The 20,692-nt window shown below is 41.3% G+C and overlaps 2 protein-coding genes and 1 long non-coding RNA gene across 5 annotated transcripts in view; 2 read left to right on the top strand and 1 right to left on the bottom strand.

Annotated features, from left to right (window-relative positions):
- The window catches only part of SYN3 (synapsin III), a 181,413-nt gene that overhangs the window by 56,735 nt on the left and 103,986 nt on the right, over positions 1–20,692 (top strand). The gene's annotated exons all lie outside the window — the stretch shown is intronic.
- LOC309351719 lies at positions 2,320–3,361 on the top strand. The gene is made up of 2 exons (XR_014160943.1): positions 2,320–2,435; positions 2,481–3,361. It is a non-coding gene; the product is annotated as an uncharacterized lncRNA (long non-coding RNA).
- The window catches only part of TIMP3 (TIMP metallopeptidase inhibitor 3), a 42,844-nt gene continuing 24,872 nt past the window's right edge, over positions 2,721–20,692 (bottom strand). Inside the window, exons 2-5 of the mRNA XM_081879543.1 lie at positions 10,771–10,853; positions 6,234–6,345; positions 5,305–5,426; positions 2,721–4,025 (exon numbers count right to left, since the gene is read on the bottom strand). Coding sequence (XP_081735669.1) covers positions 3,828–4,025; positions 5,305–5,426; positions 6,234–6,345; positions 10,771–10,853 — 515 coding nt within the window. The 3' untranslated portion in view covers positions 2,721–3,827. The remainder of the gene's footprint in view (positions 4,026–5,304; positions 5,427–6,233; positions 6,346–10,770; positions 10,854–20,692) is intronic.

The raw sequence follows: 20,692 nt of genomic DNA, 5'->3' as shown, positions 1-20,692 counted from the left end.
CACATCAGTCATAACAATGGCTTCACTGAATTTGGCCTGCTGCAACTTAAGCTAGACTTGTTAACTTCCATTTCAGAAGGGTGAAGGCTTGGTGGAGACAGGATTAACTCAAGTCTCAATATGATTTTATGTGGCCTTGGCAATTTTTCAAGATCTGATTTATAGGTACGTAGACAGGTCTGGAGGGTGCATCCTACTGGCTATGAATGAGCTACTGTCCTCAAACCTTATGTGGGACAGCGAATCTGCGCAGAGGTTTTGACAAGTTCAAAATATTAAAACACTTCTCATATGTCTTCGTATATTGTAGTGAAGTGCACTATTTTGTGCCCATACAATCCTCTGTATGACATTAAAGAAAAGCTGTATTATCAGTGCCCACTGTGCAGCTTTTAATTTCCAAAGTATGGAGAGGGATCCACCCCTGTGGTTCAATACTAAAATGGATACACCTTTAGAACAATGACATTGATTTTGGCTAGATTAGAAGTATGTTAGTGCTGCAGTTATCACCATTGTAGCTCTTCAGAAGTATCAGTTCAAGAACGCTTCTGCTGCCAATAGCTCTGTGAAAGTGTCAGCAATTCCATCACAATGATGGCTTTAAATAAGTGCCCTAAAGGGTCGATATTTCCTCCCTGGAAACCAGTACAAAACCAGACACACTGAGTACTATCTTACAATTGGCAAAACTTGCTCTTTCTCACTTCTTGCTATGGATGCCCGCTCGTTGTACAAAAAGCCCAGCTCCAGACAGGGGTGGACTTTGGTAATCTTTCATAATATGGCACCCTGTGTGAGGCCAAAATTTAGCACCCTTAAATGGATCTTCTCAATTTTGCACCCCCTCAGCTCAGCACCCTACGTGGAGAACTGTCAGCACCGCCCTAAATCCAGCACTGCCTCAGGGACCAACTCTGCTGCCAGAGGGAACACTGGATGAACTTTGCTACTGGCCTAGTGTAGCAAGCAAGAACATAGGGTGCAGCCTTGAGATTAGGACGAATATGCACAACCAGCAGACCACGTGATAAAACCACTTCAGTCTACAGACTACAGATTGCATGACTGAATGCTCCCTCGTGTTAAAATAACTTCCTACAGAAAAATATGACATCAGCAAAAAGGGGCCTAGCTTAGATTTCTCTGGGATATGCTGGTTTTCTGTGTACAGTACAGGGATTATGAACCCCAGGTCATGACTCTCGTGGTTGTGGGAGCTCCAATGCACACATGAAGTTCTCCCTGCCTGTAAGAAGGTAGCTAGGCACATGCTTAAGTTGATCGCTTTCCAGCTTATGACAGCTCTGTTTTCTACACTGGAATGAATTGAAGACAGATAGCAAATTAAGACACACAAAAAACCAACTTTTAAAAAGTACTGTAAAGAAAACTTGTGTTCATTGTCAATATTTCACCCCATTCCACAGCCTCCGCAAAGTATATACCGTATTTTTCGTCCTATAGGGCGCACCGGCCCATAGGACGCACCTCGGTTTTTTTGGGGGGGGGAAATGAATAAAAAAAAATTATTTCCCCCCCCCCCAGCCGCGGCTGCCGCCCCAAGCCTTGTGCACACCTGCCTGAAGCATGGGGCACCCTCTGGAGGGCTCCGCGTGCTTCGGGCTGCAGGCTGCCGCCCCAAGCCTTGCGTGCTCAGCGGGACCTCCCGCCTGGTGCGCATCGCTTGCAGACACTCGCTGGGGCTGCAGGCTGCTGCCCCCAAGCCTTGTGAGCCCGCAGGAACTCCCGCCGGGCTTGCAAGGCTTGCGGATAGCTTCCTGAAGCCTGGAGAGCAAGAGGGGTCGGTGCGCACCGATGCCTCTCGCTCTCCAGGCTTCAGCGAAAGCCTGCATTCGCCCCATAGGACGCACACACGTTTCCCCTTCATTTTTGGAGGGGAAAAAGTGCGTCCTATGGGGCGAAAAATACGGTAGTTGCCCATCCCATCAGTAACCCTGCTTCTTGACAACATTATAATGTAAAATACTTTTATTACAATATTTTTATATTATACTTTTTCATAATAAAAACAAACAAATTACCAAGTCCACAGTGAAGGTGGGACAACCTCCTCCTTCATCCCTATTGCCAGAAGGTTTACTGAGTCCACAAGCATAGCTCCGCTTAATCATAGCCAGCAAGGTAATACATCACTAAAATGTTCCTTTAGGCTACAATCCTATACATACTTACCTAGGAGTAAGTCCCACTGAACTCAACGGGACATACTTCTGTGAAGACATGCATAGGATTGCATTGCAAGAAGGTGATTTCTAGAGCCTTAAGAAATTCTGTACTTCCTAAGTATTTCTCTGGTACCTATCTAGCGTATTTTTCTGGCTACTATGCAGACTGATGCAGATCATTTCAGAGGAGGAAAAAGAATGACCAAGGAGTGTTTCTCCGCATAGAATTCATATGGCAATGTGGTAGTGTGAAAAGACTCCTGTGTAGTATAATCGCCACACAATGAAAAGTCCTAGAAACAGAATTGTTTTTCACTTTGATTAACCAGGGCACTTTCCCAAGACTGCTTTGTTAATGACTGGTGGAGAGGAGAAAACATAGTGACTTTTCAGTCTTCGAATAGCTGTGTGCGTTGGCCCTTATTGCAGCTAAAAGGAGAGGAGGGAAGCACATAGCATGGGGAATAAACACCCATTATTGTCACTACTGCAGAAACACCGGAAAGTCAACCTCTTTAGTTTTAAACAAAATAATAAAATAGTATCCAGTGACTTGGAATGTGAAGATTCAAACTTGTCATTGCTTATAGCATGAAACAATTCCATGTCCTGTCAAAAATAGCTTATATCATCATATCTATATACATTTCCATTCAACAAAACAGTGTTTTGGCATCTAATTTCTTAATGCCAATAGCCTTAATTAGATTACTTTTCTTTTCTTTTCTCCAGACTTCCCTTTGCCTCTCTTTCCAAGTATCTTTGTTTAAGTGTATTTATTTGTTTTATTTTGTATTGATACGTTTGCATGTATTAGGGGTTTATGTTGAAAAGGCCTCTTGGAAGCCTGGCTAAAAACCCCAAAATGCCTGGTGTTGATTTGGTTCTGAACTTGTTTGCTCCGTACTTAGAAGAGGGATTCGCTCCCATTAATTGGTGTTTATTTTTAAAAGCTGTTATTTATGCTCTTGCACAACCCAGCACTACAATGGAGCTTTTACATTCACATTTCAAACGAGACAGGCATTTTGATGTAGTGCTTTTAATGCACATGACAGCTGAATCCCCCCAGTGCTCCATCCAGTTCAAACATCATCACTTTCTTTTCATCCATCCGGTGTATGGCTTAAATTTGCTCACACTGTTAATCCTAACTGGTTGCATTATTTATTTTTAAAAAGAGTATCTACATGGTCTGATGAGTGAATGTGTAAGTGAAGAAGCAGCTTGGGGAAGGGGCTGGAATTGTGATACAATACCCATCTGGGAATTTTTTGAGATTTTTGTTTTCCTACAAAAATATAGATTATATTGCTATATAGAGAGTGATACATAACTGAGAGCCAAAGCTCCCTTATTTATCTGGTGTGCAAACAGAAGTTCCCAGATAAATCTCTTCTGACCAAAAATGGGTGACAGCGATTGTGTTGTTGTTTTTAAGTGATTTAAAACAAAAAACAAAAAGATAATCAGTTAAGACAGCATAGATTTAAAAAACAAACAAACACCAAAGTTCGAAGTGCTAAAATTCGCAAGAAACAGGCACTAATATCATGGTTGTCATCATGATCTGATATGAGTTAGTGTCCAAAGAATGCTCAGCCGCATGGGAGGGAAGGAACAAAGAAAAGAGGGTGTTCAGGGGTCTGTGGCATTGATGGTAGTTTTATCAGGAGGTGCCCATCCTCTGTACCAGCTGCAGTAGCCCTCCTTCTGCTTGATGCAGGCATAATGCTTTGACTGGTACCCTGGCTGGCCGAAGCTGGAAAGCATGTCTGTCCACAGGCACTCATTCTTGGAGGTCACAAAGCACGGAAGGTAGTAGCAGGGCTTAATCTGTAGTTTCAAAAAGAAAACAAGTGATGGGGGTTGGCTAAAATGGTTTAAGAAGAGTCAGGCGCTTTGCAGCTTTTTCTCTTAAGGTTGCGTTGCTATACTTGCCCGCTCAGAATTAAACCCCATTTGAGTTTGATTTGATTTACTGCCTGGTAAGTCCTGTGCCTGGGGACGCGGGTGGCGCTGTGGGTTAAACCACAGAGCCTAGGACTTGCCGATCAGAAGGTCGGCGGTTCGAATCCCCGCAACGGGGTGAGCTCCCGTTGCTCAGTTCAGTCCCTGCTCCTGCCAACCTAGCAGTTCGAAAGCACGTCAAGTGCAAGTAGATAAATAGGTACCGCTCCAGCAGGAATGTGCTGCTCTGGTTCGCCAGAAGTGGCTTAGTCATGCTGGCCACATGACCCGGAAGCTGTACACCGGCTCCCTCAGCCAATAAAGCGAGATGAGCGCCACAACCCCAGAGTCGGCCACGACTGCACCTAATGGTCAGGGGTCCCTTTACCTTTACTTAAGTCCTGTGCCTATATTAGTTTGTTTTGTTTCCTTTGAAAAGTAACACGTCAATATGGAAACCTCTGAGTTCAGATCATGGGTTGCAGGGAAATTCAACCGAATTGTAAAGCTGAAAAGTATATTTCTAGTATTTTTGTAATGAGCCGGTCCATAAATCATATTCTTGAACTTGACCTGTGCCTTGATTAATGGAACTACCCTAAGCCCCAGTCCCTGGCAGGGAACCTCAGGGAGCCAAATGCAGCCCTCCTGGCCTCTCTATTGGGCCCTCAGGACTCTTCCCAGGCAACATCCTATCCTCAGCCACATCCCTCACTGTCCCTGCTGTGCACTGTCCTTGAACATTTCTGTGTGGCTGGAATGTGTCCATGGACTCTGATAATACCTCTTGCTTGCTTGCCTGGATTGAAGATACCATGAAATGTGTATGTAGAAACTAGTCTGCTGATAATATAAAATTTACATTTGTTGCACCACTCAGTTTTGCTGCTGGTCCCACCTACTACTGGTATGTGGCCCCCAGAAGATTGCCCAGAAGGGAATCTGGCCCTTTGGTTCCTTACTTCTGCTTAAGCCTGTGGGAGATGCATGCTGTGTGACTGAGCTCCTAGCCCTTGCAGAGCTTTCATTTTGCTCTTTTCTTCCCAGATTTTCACAGGGAATAAAATTCCAAAGTTCCCCTTCTATTGCCTCTCCCTTCCCAGTCCATCCCCAATATATGAAGTTGTTGACAACTCAAGGAGTGGTCACCGTAGACAGCACACACCTTGCAGCCACAACCGAGGTGGTAACGATGGTTGAGTCCTTTGCGCTGGGAGAGAGTCAGTCGATCCCACTTCTCATTCAGGTTACACAGTCCTGTGTAAACCTTTCCATCATAAACTCGGCCTAGAAAATAAAACTGCAAATGAGCCATTCAAGTGTAAATAATTTGTTAAATTCCCACATGTGGAAAATATCCGTAGTGCCAGTATTTCTGCAGTTTGGAAGTTGATACCAGCTACAAAAGTCCCTCCCACATGCAAGGAATTAGCAACAGCATAGCTATCTTTTGAAATATAGTAAGGAACTGTATCCTACTATGTCATGCCTGCTTATTTTCATGCAGGGCTTGTGCCTTCAACACCTATATAATTAGCACTGAGAAGATGAGGTGGGTGGGAGGAATTCCCTAGGCAATTATGCTAATCTGAATATGACTGCAAAAAATTCAATTTCACATGTGTCAATATTTCAATATTGCCCAATATTTCCAATTCTGAATGATGGTAGATTAAGAAAAGAATACCAGTTAGTAGAAGACCTGAATTTGGTATTCATCAAGATTGAAAATTCTTTAAAAAAAAAAAAATAGCTCTCAAAGTTCAACTGGAAAATGTTCAGAATAAAATTGACTTTGAATTTTGAAATGTTGATAATTCCCAAATTTGTGTGAATTTTCATTAATAAGATACTGTCTTCTACAATGTAAAACTAACAGCCACTTCTCCTGCACCTGTTCCAGTCAGACGACACCTGATTGGCACAGATAATTTTGGAAGCAGAGTTAAATCAAAACTTTAGTTTTTGAGACTTGTGGGTTAAATACTTGTAATCCACATCCACTAGCACTAAGCTGCAACTCCTCTAAAAATACAGTTGAAACAAATACACCCTGCAAGCACGCTGTGACAGACAACTCTGCTGTTTCTTTACCTGTAATCAAATACTGGTACTTGTTGACCTCCAGCTTGACCCCGCAAAGGCTTTCAGAGGCCTCTGTGTAGATATATTGAACATGTGGCATCTTGTCAAAACCCCTGTACATCTTTAAAAAGGAGAGAGAGAGAGAGAGAGAGAGAGAGAGAGAATTTTTAATAAAATATCATGCAACCAAAAAATAACTGAGCTTGGAATTTCTTAGCTCTGAGTATTCAAACAGCTAACTCCAGGATGGCAACCCTGTATATTCATTTTAATATGTTGCAGTACATTTTCTAGCATGGTGGCCCCAGGAAATTTGGCAGATGGTGGGTTTGTACAGCATCAAGCATAAGTGTGTGTACTCAATGGACCACTAATATTAGAGCACAGTAATGTCCCTTTTCCATTACTGAATGACTTCCTCAGCTCCAGAAGTTAAAAACTATATTATAATGCATGCCCCTCATGTTTCCAGATGTTTGTGCCTCTCACAGAACTACAGCTCCCAAAGTTGCTGGGAAGGGAGCGCTTATGATAGTTAACTGGTTCTGGTTTGGGATAGTAATGTAAGGCATGCTGAAACTCTTTTTCAGAGATGGATGGGCATGTTTTGCTACCTTGTACAATGAACAAGGGCAGCCTGTGGAAACAAGGAAAGTCTCCTGAAAAGAAAGCTCTAATCATTGTTTTTTTTTGTTCTTAAAAACACACACAGAATATCCTGCAGCTTTTATTAGTTCAGGGCACAATCCCGTGTGATCTTTCGTAACCTGCACCCACTCCAACACAGGAGTAATTCTGAATAAACTGTTGGTTTTGTCAAGAAGGCGACATTACTACTCTTAGAATCTTTCTGTCTCCACAGTCCTGTATTTTAGGAAATGAATGTTAGAGAACAAAGTATTAATGAGCATTGCCTGGTAGCGCCTGCTAGAACAGCACCAGTTCCCACTGACTCAGCATTCCATTAAGCAATCCTCCATTCCTGGGGATTAGGTGAGACTGTGCAGGAAAAATCTACGTACAAATCATGTGGTCCATCTCATTTTACAGTGGCCTTAAGACGGATGTCACGAGACAGAATGGTTGCTGCCACTTCATGAGTTTTAATTCATAGTTTAAATACTAACTGCTTTCCCTTACAGCTATAAAAACTTTCCTATCCTCTGCCTTAGAATGGGCTGGAGTGAAGATATTAGCAGCTGCATGTGCTGTGTGCCTTTCAAATTGAGTAGAGACGCCAACAGTGTCAGTAGTAATGCTGACCTCCTTTGTTGCACGGTCAGCTACAGTACTTTTGGAAAATTCCCAGAACACGCTGCCTTTATATTCCCAAGCAATAACAAAACATCATGGACTGAAGCCATATCAGAAATATTCTCTTTAGTTCTCTTTAGTATGCAGTTGGGAAAGAAAATAATATTTCATAACACAAACTCAAAAGGTTTACTCATGCAACTGTACAGTTTCAACATATAGTTAAACCGTGGAATACATTGTAATGTAATGAGGTCCACCAACTGGGACAGCTTTACAAGAGGTTTAGATAAATTTATGGAGGATAAAGCTCACCCTGAAATCTGTCAGGCCCAAATTGGAATCTACAGTTATGTAGATTGTAACAGCTAAATTTGTTAAAGCAACTATGCCACTGCTTTCATATTTTCTATTTGCTCGGTAAGGCTAAGTAGGTTGAAGTCAACCGTAGCCCAGTCTCCTATATTTATCAACAAATCTCTGTGTCTGGGTGAGTATAAGTCATTGTGTCCTGTAGCCAGATAGTGGCAAAATGTCTCATTCTCACAACATACAGGGAATTGAATCTTCCTCAGTAAAAGTTAAAGGAGAGCAGAATTCTGGGAATAATCTCACACATCACTTCTCTGAATATGATCATGTGGGAGAAACAATCCTTAGCTGACCAAAAAGTTTCACCACTGGATTCACCTGGCAGATTTTAGGTTTGGCACAGGGATGTGTCCAAACCCTTGGGATCCAATCTATTTACACCTTGTGGTGCTTTATATTACCAGATCAATCTCTGCTTTATAGGAATTCAGCACAGCCTACGTTTTAACACATGGGTTGGGCTGCCAAAACCTCTAGCTTGCTCCTATGTAGCCTGTACAAAAGTTATTGATGTCATTTGCCTTTACTCAAATAAATGCAGACCCTAGCTGTTATCAACCACTGCCATAAGCACAATACCCACAAGCGATTTGATTTTTTAAGAAAGAAAGACCAATGGAGCTACACAGCTTTAAATAAAGTAAGGGAAACTGAGATTTCAAGCAAAAATTCCACTCCAGGGAAGGAGGTGTGTCAAGGTTGGTTTTGGCAGCAAGTATAGTTTGCAATGGCTTTGGTGCTGCACAGCTTTTATACTTAGCTGGATGATGCCTTATAAAGAGAATTACTGTTATTAGGAAGCAGGCAAGTGGTTGTTTTTCTAAACCATTGCTTTGTCTAATATGTTTCAGATTTCTGCAAGCACTGCCAGAGTCTCTATTTGTTCCTTTTTTCTCCCTCTTCTAAAGATATTTTAACCAGTCTTATGATTGAGATGTTGCAGCCAAGAAAAACAAACCAGAGCAGATTTTTAACATTACATAACAAGAGGTCAGTTAGCAAAGGAATGTCCAGAGCAACAGGTTTAAGGAAAAGCTGCTCATGGCTAGAAAGTTCAGGAGAGAGCACAAGTGAAGGCAATGAGGCCGCTTTTATTTCTCCCTCCCTCTCTCTCCACAGTCAGCAGGCAAAATCTAACCAGGTTCAAAGGGTCCAAGAATTAGTTGCCCCTATATAATTATCAGATACGTCACTGCCTTGCTTAAGCTCACTCTGGGGGATGTGGGCATTTATTGGCACTGTCAGCTAAGAAAGCAAGAGATTTGGAGTTCATGATCTTGAACTGATATTTCATGTGGCAAAGTAACATGTGGAGGCGGGGCAAGTCAGGTGGCTGTGTCAAGATGCATCTCCATTTCAAACAAATATATTGAAAATGAGTAAAAAAAGGCCCTTATGCTGCAATGGCCACTTACCCGGTCCAAGGGTAGGCGGCACTTGCCACCCAGCAGCACAGTGGCTCCTTCCTCCCCCCAGACCCATGCAATGTTTGTTTCGGACACTGGTCCCTTCCCCTGTTTGCCGTGGTGCTCTCTGGGTTCCCACAGGACCCAGGTTTGAATTTGCACTAATCCATGGCCACTTGGGGGGTGGGGCCAGGGAGTAGACCTGGCTGCTGAAGTTTTCTCTCTGGTCCACTCCCGGGGCATTTAAATAGGCTGGTGCTGCTCTCAGTCAGAACAGGATGTGGGAAACCAAGGTTCAGCTCCTGCCTCAGCCTTGAAACTCACTGGGTGACCTTGGACCAGTCTCAGCCTCACCTACTTAACAGGGTTGATGTGAGGATAAAATGGAGAGGGGGGCAACCTTGAGCTCCTTGGAGGAAGGTGGGATATAAATGGGATAACAATAATACTCACAACTGCCTCAACAGTAGTGACTCCCCAACTCTGGGATGTCCTCACCTCTCAGGTACAATCAAGCACCAACACTGATGGCATTTCGACATCAGGTCACCAGGCATTTGATAAAGTTGTGTCCCTCACTTGGCTGATGCAGTTATTTGTTTGTTTGTTTACATAGTTATAGCATACTGTTGGTTTTTACATTAAGTTGTATTGAAATGAAATATTGTTTTCTTGTAATTTAATGTTGTTTCTTGTTCTGAAACTGGGTAAAGAATTAGTAACAGGCTATAAATAGTCTAAATAAATATTGGCATGATCACACAACTGGTTTCCTACATAAAAAGGTGACGTGCATGAACTGTTTTCATGGTATGCCCTGGCTGCAGACTGAAATGGTCTCTAAACTAGGTTGTCAGAGTGACAACTACCCCTCCTGCATAGGGAGCAGCAACTCACAACTGAGAGAAAGCCCAGAAGGCAAATAATATTCTGTTCTGTAGCACCGGGAGTAGAATGGGAAGTTATTTCTAAGGACTGTCGCACATGCATGTGTTGGCTTTGTGTTTTGAGAGGCTGTGGGCCAAACCATTGTGAGACACTATTCACACAATTAACAATAGCAGGTATGTGTTCATGATGAGTGGGACTATTTGCACCAGGACCCACAGGGTAGATAAGCTTTAACCCTTTGCTATCTCACTGAAGCCCCAGGCCAGATCCACCCACCCCCGACCACACAAGCTATTTGCACTGGAAAAAGAGCTCCCATTCACACCAAAGGAAGATTTTATTCCAGTGCTAATAGGGTAAAATAAGTAGGAAAATACGCGTTTTGAGAAGCAACACATTAAAAAGTACTGGGAAAATTTGCATGTTCTATAAAAAAATAATTAGCAAATTGATGCTAACAAATTTATGAGTTCACATATATGAAACTGTTTCAAAACTAGACCAATCCATTCATCCGTAGTTAGCATATCATGGAGTTTCATGAGATCTATTCTCAGATAATGGCATTTCTACCACAATTTGAAATGTTTTACTGTATCAATCCAGTATGATTGTGTACATACCTTCATTTGTTTGACAGTATATTGCATCGTCCCAAAAGGTCCATCCTTCATAAGCTTCTTGCCCACTACCTTGGCTCGGATGACTGTAATGAGAAGAGAAGGGTTTATGAACAACGCTGGCTCCAGGTCAATAGCATCTCTGGCCTCTAGTTCAGCACTGAAGACAGTATGTATCAACAAAATGTATCAACTGTCCCAGAGTTGTCTCATATTTATTTAATTTCTATGCAAACTTAGACTTTTAGCATAGTGGCACCAGTATTTTGGAACACTGTTCCTATTGAAATCGTACAGGCCCCTACAATTTAATATTTCATCAGCTTCTGAAAACATTTTTGTTTCACCAAGTATTTTTATGTAATTAATTTAATTCAGTGTTGGTCTTTTGTTCTGTATCTTATTATTTTATAATCTTACAATGTTTAAAAGATTTACAGAACACTGCCATGATATTTTCTTACAAGTTGGTGATTTATAAATGATCTTAGAAACAACCAACCAAAACTGTTTAATGAATAACATAAGCTACAGGGATGGGAAGATTTCTCTCTCTCTCTCTCTCTCTCCTCTCTTTCTCTCTCTCTCTTTCTCTCTCTCTCTCTCTCTGTGTGTCCAAGTGCATAATTGTACATGTCAGATATCAAAGGAAATTTGAAAATTATCATTAACAACCAAGTTTCCAAGGTGTGGTTTTTACGATTACTTAGCTTACATTTGAAATAGAGAAAATTCCTTGCAGAAGTTTTCCCCTCTACTATGTGGCTATACTGTTCCATTGGTAGTGCTAGAGAGCCATACTCCCAGTAAATGGATATGCTAAGATGGATTCACCCCAAATACCATAGATGTCTTGAATCAGCATGTTTTATTGATCCCTTCCCTCAACAGGTCTCGTCTGCCAAGCACCTTTAACAAGTTTCGTTCACAGACCAGTGAGAGGCAGACTTGACTCTGCTGATGAGATGGGATGAGACTCTGCTGATGAGATGGGAAACCATTTACTGCTGGAGAAGGGAGAGAATTTATTTCTTAAACAGGAAGATGGCCCACTAAGGCCTGCTACTTTGAAATAAGCGTGTTGGCTTTTATCAAACAAATTGTGTAAATTAAGATTTGTCACCTAATTTCACCTAAAGTCAGATTGAAAGGTTCCTTCTAAGCCAGGACATCTAAGGAGTTTTAGTGAGTTTCTAGACTAGTAGAATTTCTCAGAGAGGGATGCACATTCTGTCATTTCAAATTCCTTCTGCAAATACAGATAAGCCAAAGCCACAATATATATGCAAGGGTGAGGGCAGGATAGGGGCCAAATTAGACTACTTCTCTGTAACTTTAATAAATGGTAACAAAATGCTTTTACAATTTCTCCTTTCCTGCAAATATTATCTTCAGATTCCATCAGTCATGGGTGAATTGTACTGACCCAGATTTTAATTGTTCATAAATATTTACCCAAGGGAAGCAAGGAATATGATTAGAATTTGCTTTGGCTCAAATGCAGGCTTTTGACCTTTTCCTTTAAAAAGAGGGATAATGGTGAAGTTTATTTATTACTAAAGGAGACATTCACCCGATTGCCTAGGGAACATGACACAAATTCATTTTTCAGTGCCAAAGTGACTGTAAGCAATATATACACAGCCTAAAACAAAAGCCAAGCTTTTATATTTAATTTAGTGACAGCTTTGAAGCAAAATAATCTGCCTTATGAAACAGCTACTGTCGTCTTTATTCTTCCTGACCTAAGAAATGAGTTTGCAGCATTATCTAGGAAATCAACTATGGCCCAATATGAATCCATAGCTAGAATTCTGTGTGCCGTGCTTGGGCACAGATGAGTCCCAGCATGGTGATGTTACCGACCCATAGTTCTGCTTGGAGGACTAGTTTTGTATTAAGTTTTCGGATTCTGACAGATTGGTCAGCTCTGCCAGCACCCAAGTCTTATCCCATGGAAACACACATTTCAAGCACAATTCCATTTCTGTGGCAATCCTAGATTCAACTGCTGGTTACCCTCATCCCTGTCCTACAAACAAATGAAAACCAACATAGTGTTTCAATGTTATGCAATTCTATTGCTTTTACTCAGAACTGAAAAGAATGGAAGTTGGTTCAGAATGTGACCTGGGCTTTAGGAAAGTTTCTCTTTGGGACAATAATGTTTGTGCAGAGAGTGTGAATTTCAAAAGGCATATCCTGATATTTACACAAGTCTTAGACTTTGTGTTCTGAGAGGTGCCAGGGATTCTCATGCCAAAAATGACAGAGACACAGAGATCAGCTTTCTTACAGATGAACAACAGCAGTATTTCCCTATGTCACCCATATTTTGCAGACTAGTCTTGCCTCAGTTTGAGATGTCAAACACAATATGGAATCATGCTCTTTGTCTTTAAAAGTGGTAAAGAAAAGAAAGATTCTTGCAGGTGCAGCTATTTGGGTTTGTAGAAGAAGAGGAAGAGGGGGAGAAATTGTGCCTGCCTAAATTTTCCCTTCTAGGTTACAGGAGAGCTAAGAAGTCTCACTTCTTATTGAATTCTGTAAAAACCTACCACACGAACACAGACACACCAATTAAAATAAAGAATGTAGCAGTTCAGGTAGGCTAAAGCAAGTTAAATAAGTACTGATTAATATGGGGCTCTTCCTTTGTTTCGTCTTCATTTAAGTGACTGCATAAATACTAGTGTGTAGTCTTCAAAAATATGTTCATCCATCCCTGAAAGCAAGTCTAAACGTGATTTGGATCAGTTTGTCGCCAGAACTGGTCTTTTAAGGGTACCAAAATGGGACACAAGGGCATAATTGAGCAAGTAAATAAATCTTCCTAAATCCCACAGTGAAGCCACTAGTGCTGCTGAGCTGGTACAGAGGTGGCATAGAATGCTATGAAGGAAGAAGGTGCCACTCCTGGCATTCCAGTACTAAGTGCCTGGCACTCATGGGATCTCTGGTAGGAACCAAGGCTCATTGCCTCTGTTGCACCTGATAGAAATGCAATTTGTTGATTTGTAAGGCCACAGCAAAAGGGTATTCTAGGAGGAGGTTGTAAATGGTCAGAGCTCTAATCCACAAACCACTTAATCCAGAATAATTCCATAGAAGTCACAGGAGCTATTCTTAACTAAGTGGTTACTTCGAAATGACTGCCTTGCATTTACACATAGTACTTAGGACACGAAAAATAAACTCTCTATACATTTTTAGCAGATAGTTGTGCACATGCAGGCACAGTTTCTCTTGCAAAACCAATCACCTGCTATCAGGAGATATTTCAAACATCCTTCTTTGCTCACATACAGAAGTTTATTTCCAAAATATATTTACGTAAGCCCTCTTCAAACCCCCTGCCCCACATTATTAACTTGTGAGGGGGTAATGAGAACTCACCTGTTGGCCACAACCCAATCACTGCAACACCCACTCACTGGCTATGAATTTGGTGGCAATGTGAAGAGGCCCATTGAGCAGATGTGCATAAGTTGGCCTCCTCTACACAAGCAAGTGGCCAGAATTTCCTTGGAGGAGGACTACACTCATCCAAGTTGCAAGTGTGTAGGTCTCTACACTACCACTGAAATTGTGACCTCTGAAGGGCATGTCTGGCTGCCATTAGGCAAGGACCACTTAATGTGTAATAGGATGTCTGAATAAGGCTTTTTTGAGTTCTTACGTAAAATCCAACAGCAATCAATGTATGCAAATGTATAGATTTATGTAACATCGCAAAACTAACAAGAGACAGTAAGTGCATTAGACTGATCCACATAGCTTGTGAGCCAGCAGTAGTCTGTTACTCGTGCATGGTGGTTCACTAAAGCCTCAAAGAATTTCCATAAGAGAGCCGGGGTGGTGCAGTGGTTAGAGGTTTGGGCTCGGACCTGGGAGAGCAGGGTTCAAATCACTGCTCAGTCATAAAACTGAGGGCTAGTCACAGGCTCTCAGCCCAACTTACATTAGAGTTATTGTGAGGATATGCATGTTACATTGAGCTCCTTGGAAGAAAGGTGAGATATAAATGTAAAAAATAAATAAGAAAGAGCATACTGAATCAAATATAAGATCTGCTCTAACAACTCATTTGGGTTCTGAATTTGCATTAACTTCTGCTGTGTTTTGTGACTTTATTTGCAGTTAGTCACAGTTACCTCAAGAAAAAAGAGAGGCTCCTAAATATTATTTCATCAACATACTGCATTCTAACCAGTAAAAAGACACCTTGAACACCCTTCTTAACTCTCTCATTTCCTCTGGAGTCCTATTACAGTCCTACTATTACTGATGGGAAATTTTATCCCACACAAGTGGACACCAAAATAGCAGCATATTTTTAAACCGCAGCCACTTTGAAGTGGTGCCTATGAAAACATTCTGTGAAGAATGTTTCTGAGTACTTTGGGGTTTCGGGTCGAGTCATTTTGTGGGATCAGAGCAGCTGACAAGGTCTCACGGATGATTTGTAATTATTATGTAATATTAAATTGGATAGGCGTATAAATCTCAGATAAGATAAGCGTGGCAGCTATGCTTTGGTCCAAAAACAACCCCAACAGGCCAACTCTTAATAATAACTGATTGTCACTGAAAAATATAGTTGCAGTTATTTACATTGAAAATATACATTTTCCATATGCTTGGGCAGATATTAAAAAAAGAAGTGTTTTGTTTTTTGTTGGAAATTAATAGTCCACACACATTCACACACAAAAAAGGTTGACTGTCTCAGTCAACCCTCCAAGTCAGAGCTATAAAGCCTGGGTGCCAAAAAGAAAGTACGTATATATCTTTGCAATTCTGCTTGCAATTTTAAAACAGCAGATAAATATAGCAATACTTTAGGCCTTGAATCTGATCTTTTACTGTGGGTTTTGCATTAGCAGCCAACATCTGCAGGGTTGTTGCCAATGCGCGTGCAGAGCTCAAGGCAGGCAGACTTTCAATCTCTGCCTGCCTGGAGTTCGACATTTTTGGGCTAACCAATGAGATTTTATTTCTTCTCATAGTTTTCTTTCATTCATTCATTCATTCTTTCATTAATCGATTCCTCAAAGCATACATAAAACAATTTCATATATAAAAACAATCCCATTTACTTATTGTGGTCTCTCCATTAACTTAGGGGAGGAGCAGGGGAGAAAAGGCTACATTCCCAGAACAGGCTAGGAGAGACCCCTCCCACACACATACAGAAAGGACCCTTGGGTTAACAGGGTGTTGAGACTTCCATGCCCCACCTACCCATAAATCACTTTTTCCATTAAATTGGATCAACTAAGGAGGTGTGCATGCATGGAGGTGTTGTTGTTTTTGTTTTGTTTTTTAAAAAGGTGAACTTTCAAGTACTACCCAGTTCCCATATTGTGTGATAAAGATGTAACAGTGCACATGACTTAAGACACACACACACATACTTTTTATTGCACTTCAAATTGGCATGCAGCATGGAATGGTTTTGCAAACAAGGGAGATACAGAGTTGTTTCTCATGGATGATAGTTGTATTTGTGAAAAATACCAGTACAGGGATGTTTTGCAAACCAAAGGAGCTTGAGTGTGGATTGCTCCAAGGTGTGGTGCTCTCGAGTATTACATCTTCAGATATATTTGTATATCAAAGATTGGACCCCTGATCAGCCCAGCTTGGGAGCAGGAAGGTGAGGGGGAAGCTATGTTGCAGCTGTCTTGCAATTGGAATGGCGTTCTCTTATGACCCATCAAGTGTGGATTGCAATCTTTCCATATTTACTGATTTCTAACAGCTTTTGGGGGTAAGATTAGAGACATAACAAAAATGGCCTGCAGGGAATACCATGTTGAGTTGACTCCATAGCTTGTGGCTGTACAAAAAGAGCAGAGGGGAATTCTATTCTGACAGGAGAACAAGCCTCAATAGTTTATGAGAGAAGCAGAATGATGTTCAGTGACGGTTAGTATCATTTGCACAGCTGGGGAGGTGGATGTATTATTGCAAGTGACCGGGATTCTTTTGTTCAAAGTTGAATGGATAATGCCTTTAGCTGTCAGTAACACTAACTGCTCGATCCTGTGAAAGGTGTGCACTGGCAGGAGGCAAAGCCAGCTGTGTTCTTGCCAGGCACATAATGTAACTTCTGCGAAGGAAGGTACAGGTGGAAGCCTTAAAAACCTACATAGGACTGAACTGCTCAGACCATACCATTTTTTAAAGGCTTACCTAAGAAAAGGGTTGCAACTGAGCACATTTTTGGATAGCACCGGCCCTGCCATTAGGCACAGTAAGGAAGCAGATTTCAGGTGTCCTGAAAGGACAGCAAATTGTTGGTTATTTAATTTGTTATCGTTATATTTTACTGCCAGGGAAAGGGCGGAAATGGGGCTTCTAGGATTTACTACCACAGGTGCCAAAATAACTTAGCTGGTCTTGGGTTTTACACACCTTGGTTTTGGTGAGTGCGGATTATGGGTACCAGTTGTTGCTCCACCTCAACCAGCAAAACATCTGGGGCAAGCTCTGTTTTTAGAAGCACCTATGACCAGAGGTCGCGAAAAGCCACTGAAAAGTTCTCATATTTCTGAAGAATCAGTGTGGCTAATGCACTGTTTTGGCAAAAAGAAATCCATTATAGTGATCATTCTGATAAGCCTTGTTCATCAGATGGCAATTCTGTGCATGTGTATTCCGGCTCACCCTGATAAGAGTCCCATAATGCCCAACAATAAGTATGGTCCCTGCCCAAAATTGGTGAAAACTGTCACTAAGGGCCAAATTCTATGTGACACTAATCACATAGTTTGCCACTGAGTGCAAGCTTTTATTTTTATCACTTGCAAGTACAGGGGGTCCAGTCTGGATGAGGACCCTGCTGTGCAAGCAGAAGGCTTTACCCTGAGTCCCCACCCCCTGTTGTGGTCTGGATTGGGGCCCCATGCCTCCAATTTGGTTTGAAAAAACAAGTACCCAGCTGGGATTCTAATATGCATGGTTGTGGTTATTTTTTGTCTTCTTTGATTTATGTTTACATTTTGTTTAGTTTATCTATACTATTTCTAGGGGGGAAATTAAATACTTTTTTTTAAAGAATCGGTGAACAGTTAAACACTAGTTAACAAATGCCAAGGGTGTGTTTTTTTACACTCCCTGCAGTTTTCATTAGAGACTCTAATGTGACCTCACTTCTGTAGCTAGAGATCTATATCAGAAGTTCCTGAAAGGCATGGTTTTATAAAAGCTGTATTTATATTAAATTAAACTTCTAGATGTTTGGACAATAGCTCCTGTCATCCATGGTTAACTGTTAATTTATCATAAATACAGCTTTAAAAAAAACAGATGGGAGGCGGCTGATGGGAGATGTGGTGGCCATCAATATACCCTGTGGTAGTAAATTGTGTAGTGTAATAAAGGGTTGTGTAAACTAGTACTTGCTCTTGTCTGTCTTCCCTATTGGCCTTTTCCACACCATGTATACTTTTACAGAATATAATGGGTTAGGAAGCAAGGTATTATCAAAGCACTTGCATACTGGAATAGAATTATATTGCAATAGTTTGTTGATAAATGAAGATGGAGAGAGTTGTATCCAACACTGTGTGAGAGGACTTTTGCTTGTGCAACACCATTTCCCCTTCTTTCCTCCCTCATGCCCCCCCCCAATCTCCTCCAGAGTATTTCCCAACACCCTGGAGCAAATTTTGAGGTGTGCAGAGCAGGAGAGGAAGTGGAAGCTCTGTTTTGCGCATGGAAATCTGTTGCGCAAACAGAACCACAGCATTGGGAATATAGCTCAAAAATTCTCTCTGTGTTAACCTTTCTTTTAGTAGCTGTGTACTCTGTGTGCCCCTATATTTGTCTGTTGTGCTAAGAGAATATTGGGGGGGATTTGGATCGGAAAAAGTACTGTATTATGGGGAAAAGGTTAAAGACCCTGTCCTCCGCTGCCACTGTTTATAACCCTTTTTAAGTTAAAAAGAAACAAAAAAAAATGAGACCTAATTGTGAAGGTCCTGCATGATTTATCTTATATTGTAAGTTTATTTTAACTTTTATTTTATTTAGAACATTCATAGTACACCTTTCACACAAAGGTCCCAGGGCAGAAAATGCATATTTATTAAAACAAAAATGGCAATATAAAACTAAAGCAAAATACAACTGCTTTTAGCTGGTGCTAAAAAAGAGAGAGACTGATCTGATCCATAATAATGATTTCACATAAGCAGGTTCTAGATGCAATTAAATCATTGTGTGAACTCATCCACCCAGTGAGTTCTTCAATGGAGCTCCCCATAACAGCCTGCTAACTTAAGGCTTTAATTTCTGCATGCAGCTTGGTTTGTGTCTGAAGAAGGGTATTTGCTGTGAATGCTTTGTGGTACACAGGTGGCAGAGATAAAGGAAGCAGTAAAACCAGGCTAAGACAAATGAGAGGGGTCTTATTGTAAGCTGTATAAAAGCTTTCCTTCATTCTACAGGGAACAGAAAATACTCTGAGCCTGTTTGAGAGAACAGCACATAGGAGGGAGCTACCTGGGCCATAAAAGTAAAACATTTGTTGTTAGCCAGAGCATGTCTATTCCAAGTATCCTGAACTAACTATGGATTTAACCAGAACAGTATGAAAAGGAGCATGATTTGGGCAGAATGAAAGGAAAGTGTCCAAGTACGATGGATGGGAAGACAGACTCAAACAAAAATGTGTTGTGTATGCTGGGAAGAATCTAGATAATTGGCATACTGAGTTGGCAGTATTTTAAAAAAAAAAACAGAGGGAAGGCTGTCAGTTCAAAAAGTTGCCTCTCTGCACTTCTGATATTACATTTTCCTATTTGGACTTTGCCAGGAAATGCATTAAAAAACGTGCTTCTTCATGAAGTTTGAAGTGTCAAACAAGGGGAAGGGCTACAGCTGTTGGCCTTCATCAAAGATGAAAAGTATGTTTGTGATAAGATTCATAAAGTGAGCAGGTAAAACCTCTGGGTAAAGAGATGAAGAAGATAAGATTCATAGGGTATACAGTATGACTGGAACTACCATGGCTAGAACCCCTGGTTCTGTGTGCAACAGTCCCTTGTAACTGAGTCACAAATCTCGAGGTTGGAGCATCTCCCCAAGCAGTGGGGTATTCTCAGACTTTGGACTGGCCACACCCAGACTAGCCACAGGACCCTCCTAGACAGGAAGGTTTCCTGTTTGGGGTACAACTTTGCATGAGAAGCAGCTGTTTTCCCAGTTCTGGTGTATTCTTGTGTATTGCCACCCAGGGCTCCTTCTAGAGGGAGGTGTGGGACATAAGGTCAATAAATAATATTTCAGTGTGCTCTTCAGGTCCAACTGTCTTCTGAGTGCTGCCAGCCCAGTCTTGCCCTGATGCAGGATACAAAATCAAGCCGGCGCCTCTTAACAACAAATAACCTATGTTGTTGTGCTTTGGTCAAAACTTAGACTTAGCCTTTCAACAGACAGAGCTAAATTTAAATATGGGGGGATATGTGTGGTGATTTCTCCTCAATGTGTACATTTTTGACATGCATGGACATCTTAGTTTAAGGCAGCTTTCCAAACAAGTGATCCTCTGTATGCACTTCATTATGATACAGACCAATGAGAATATTTAGTATGTGCTTCCACCTGTGTATTTGAATCAGTTTCATGTCAATGTGACCCACTGTTCTATTGGATCCTATCCATTTACCACATTTCAGTAAATTCACAAACCATTGCGTCTTTTAACACAGCTAACAGCCTCTTCTTCATTCCATCAAAGTGCCCCCCCCCCATTTACTGGGAAGGAAAAAAGCAGCAAAGAGACTGGATTCGGCCTGATGTACATGATGCATATTCTCACACTTGTTGCAAGGCACCCACATACCTAAGTGTTTCATTTCAAGAGCCAATAGGAAGACCAATTAAGGCCAACAAAAACCATATGCCGTTTCAATGA

This window comes from Podarcis erhardii, assembly GCF_964252035.2.
Source record: "Podarcis erhardii genome assembly, chromosome: 10".
Lineage (NCBI taxonomy): Eukaryota > Metazoa > Chordata > Lepidosauria > Squamata > Lacertidae > Podarcis > Podarcis erhardii.
This window is presented reverse-complemented; position numbering and strand designations above follow the sequence as displayed.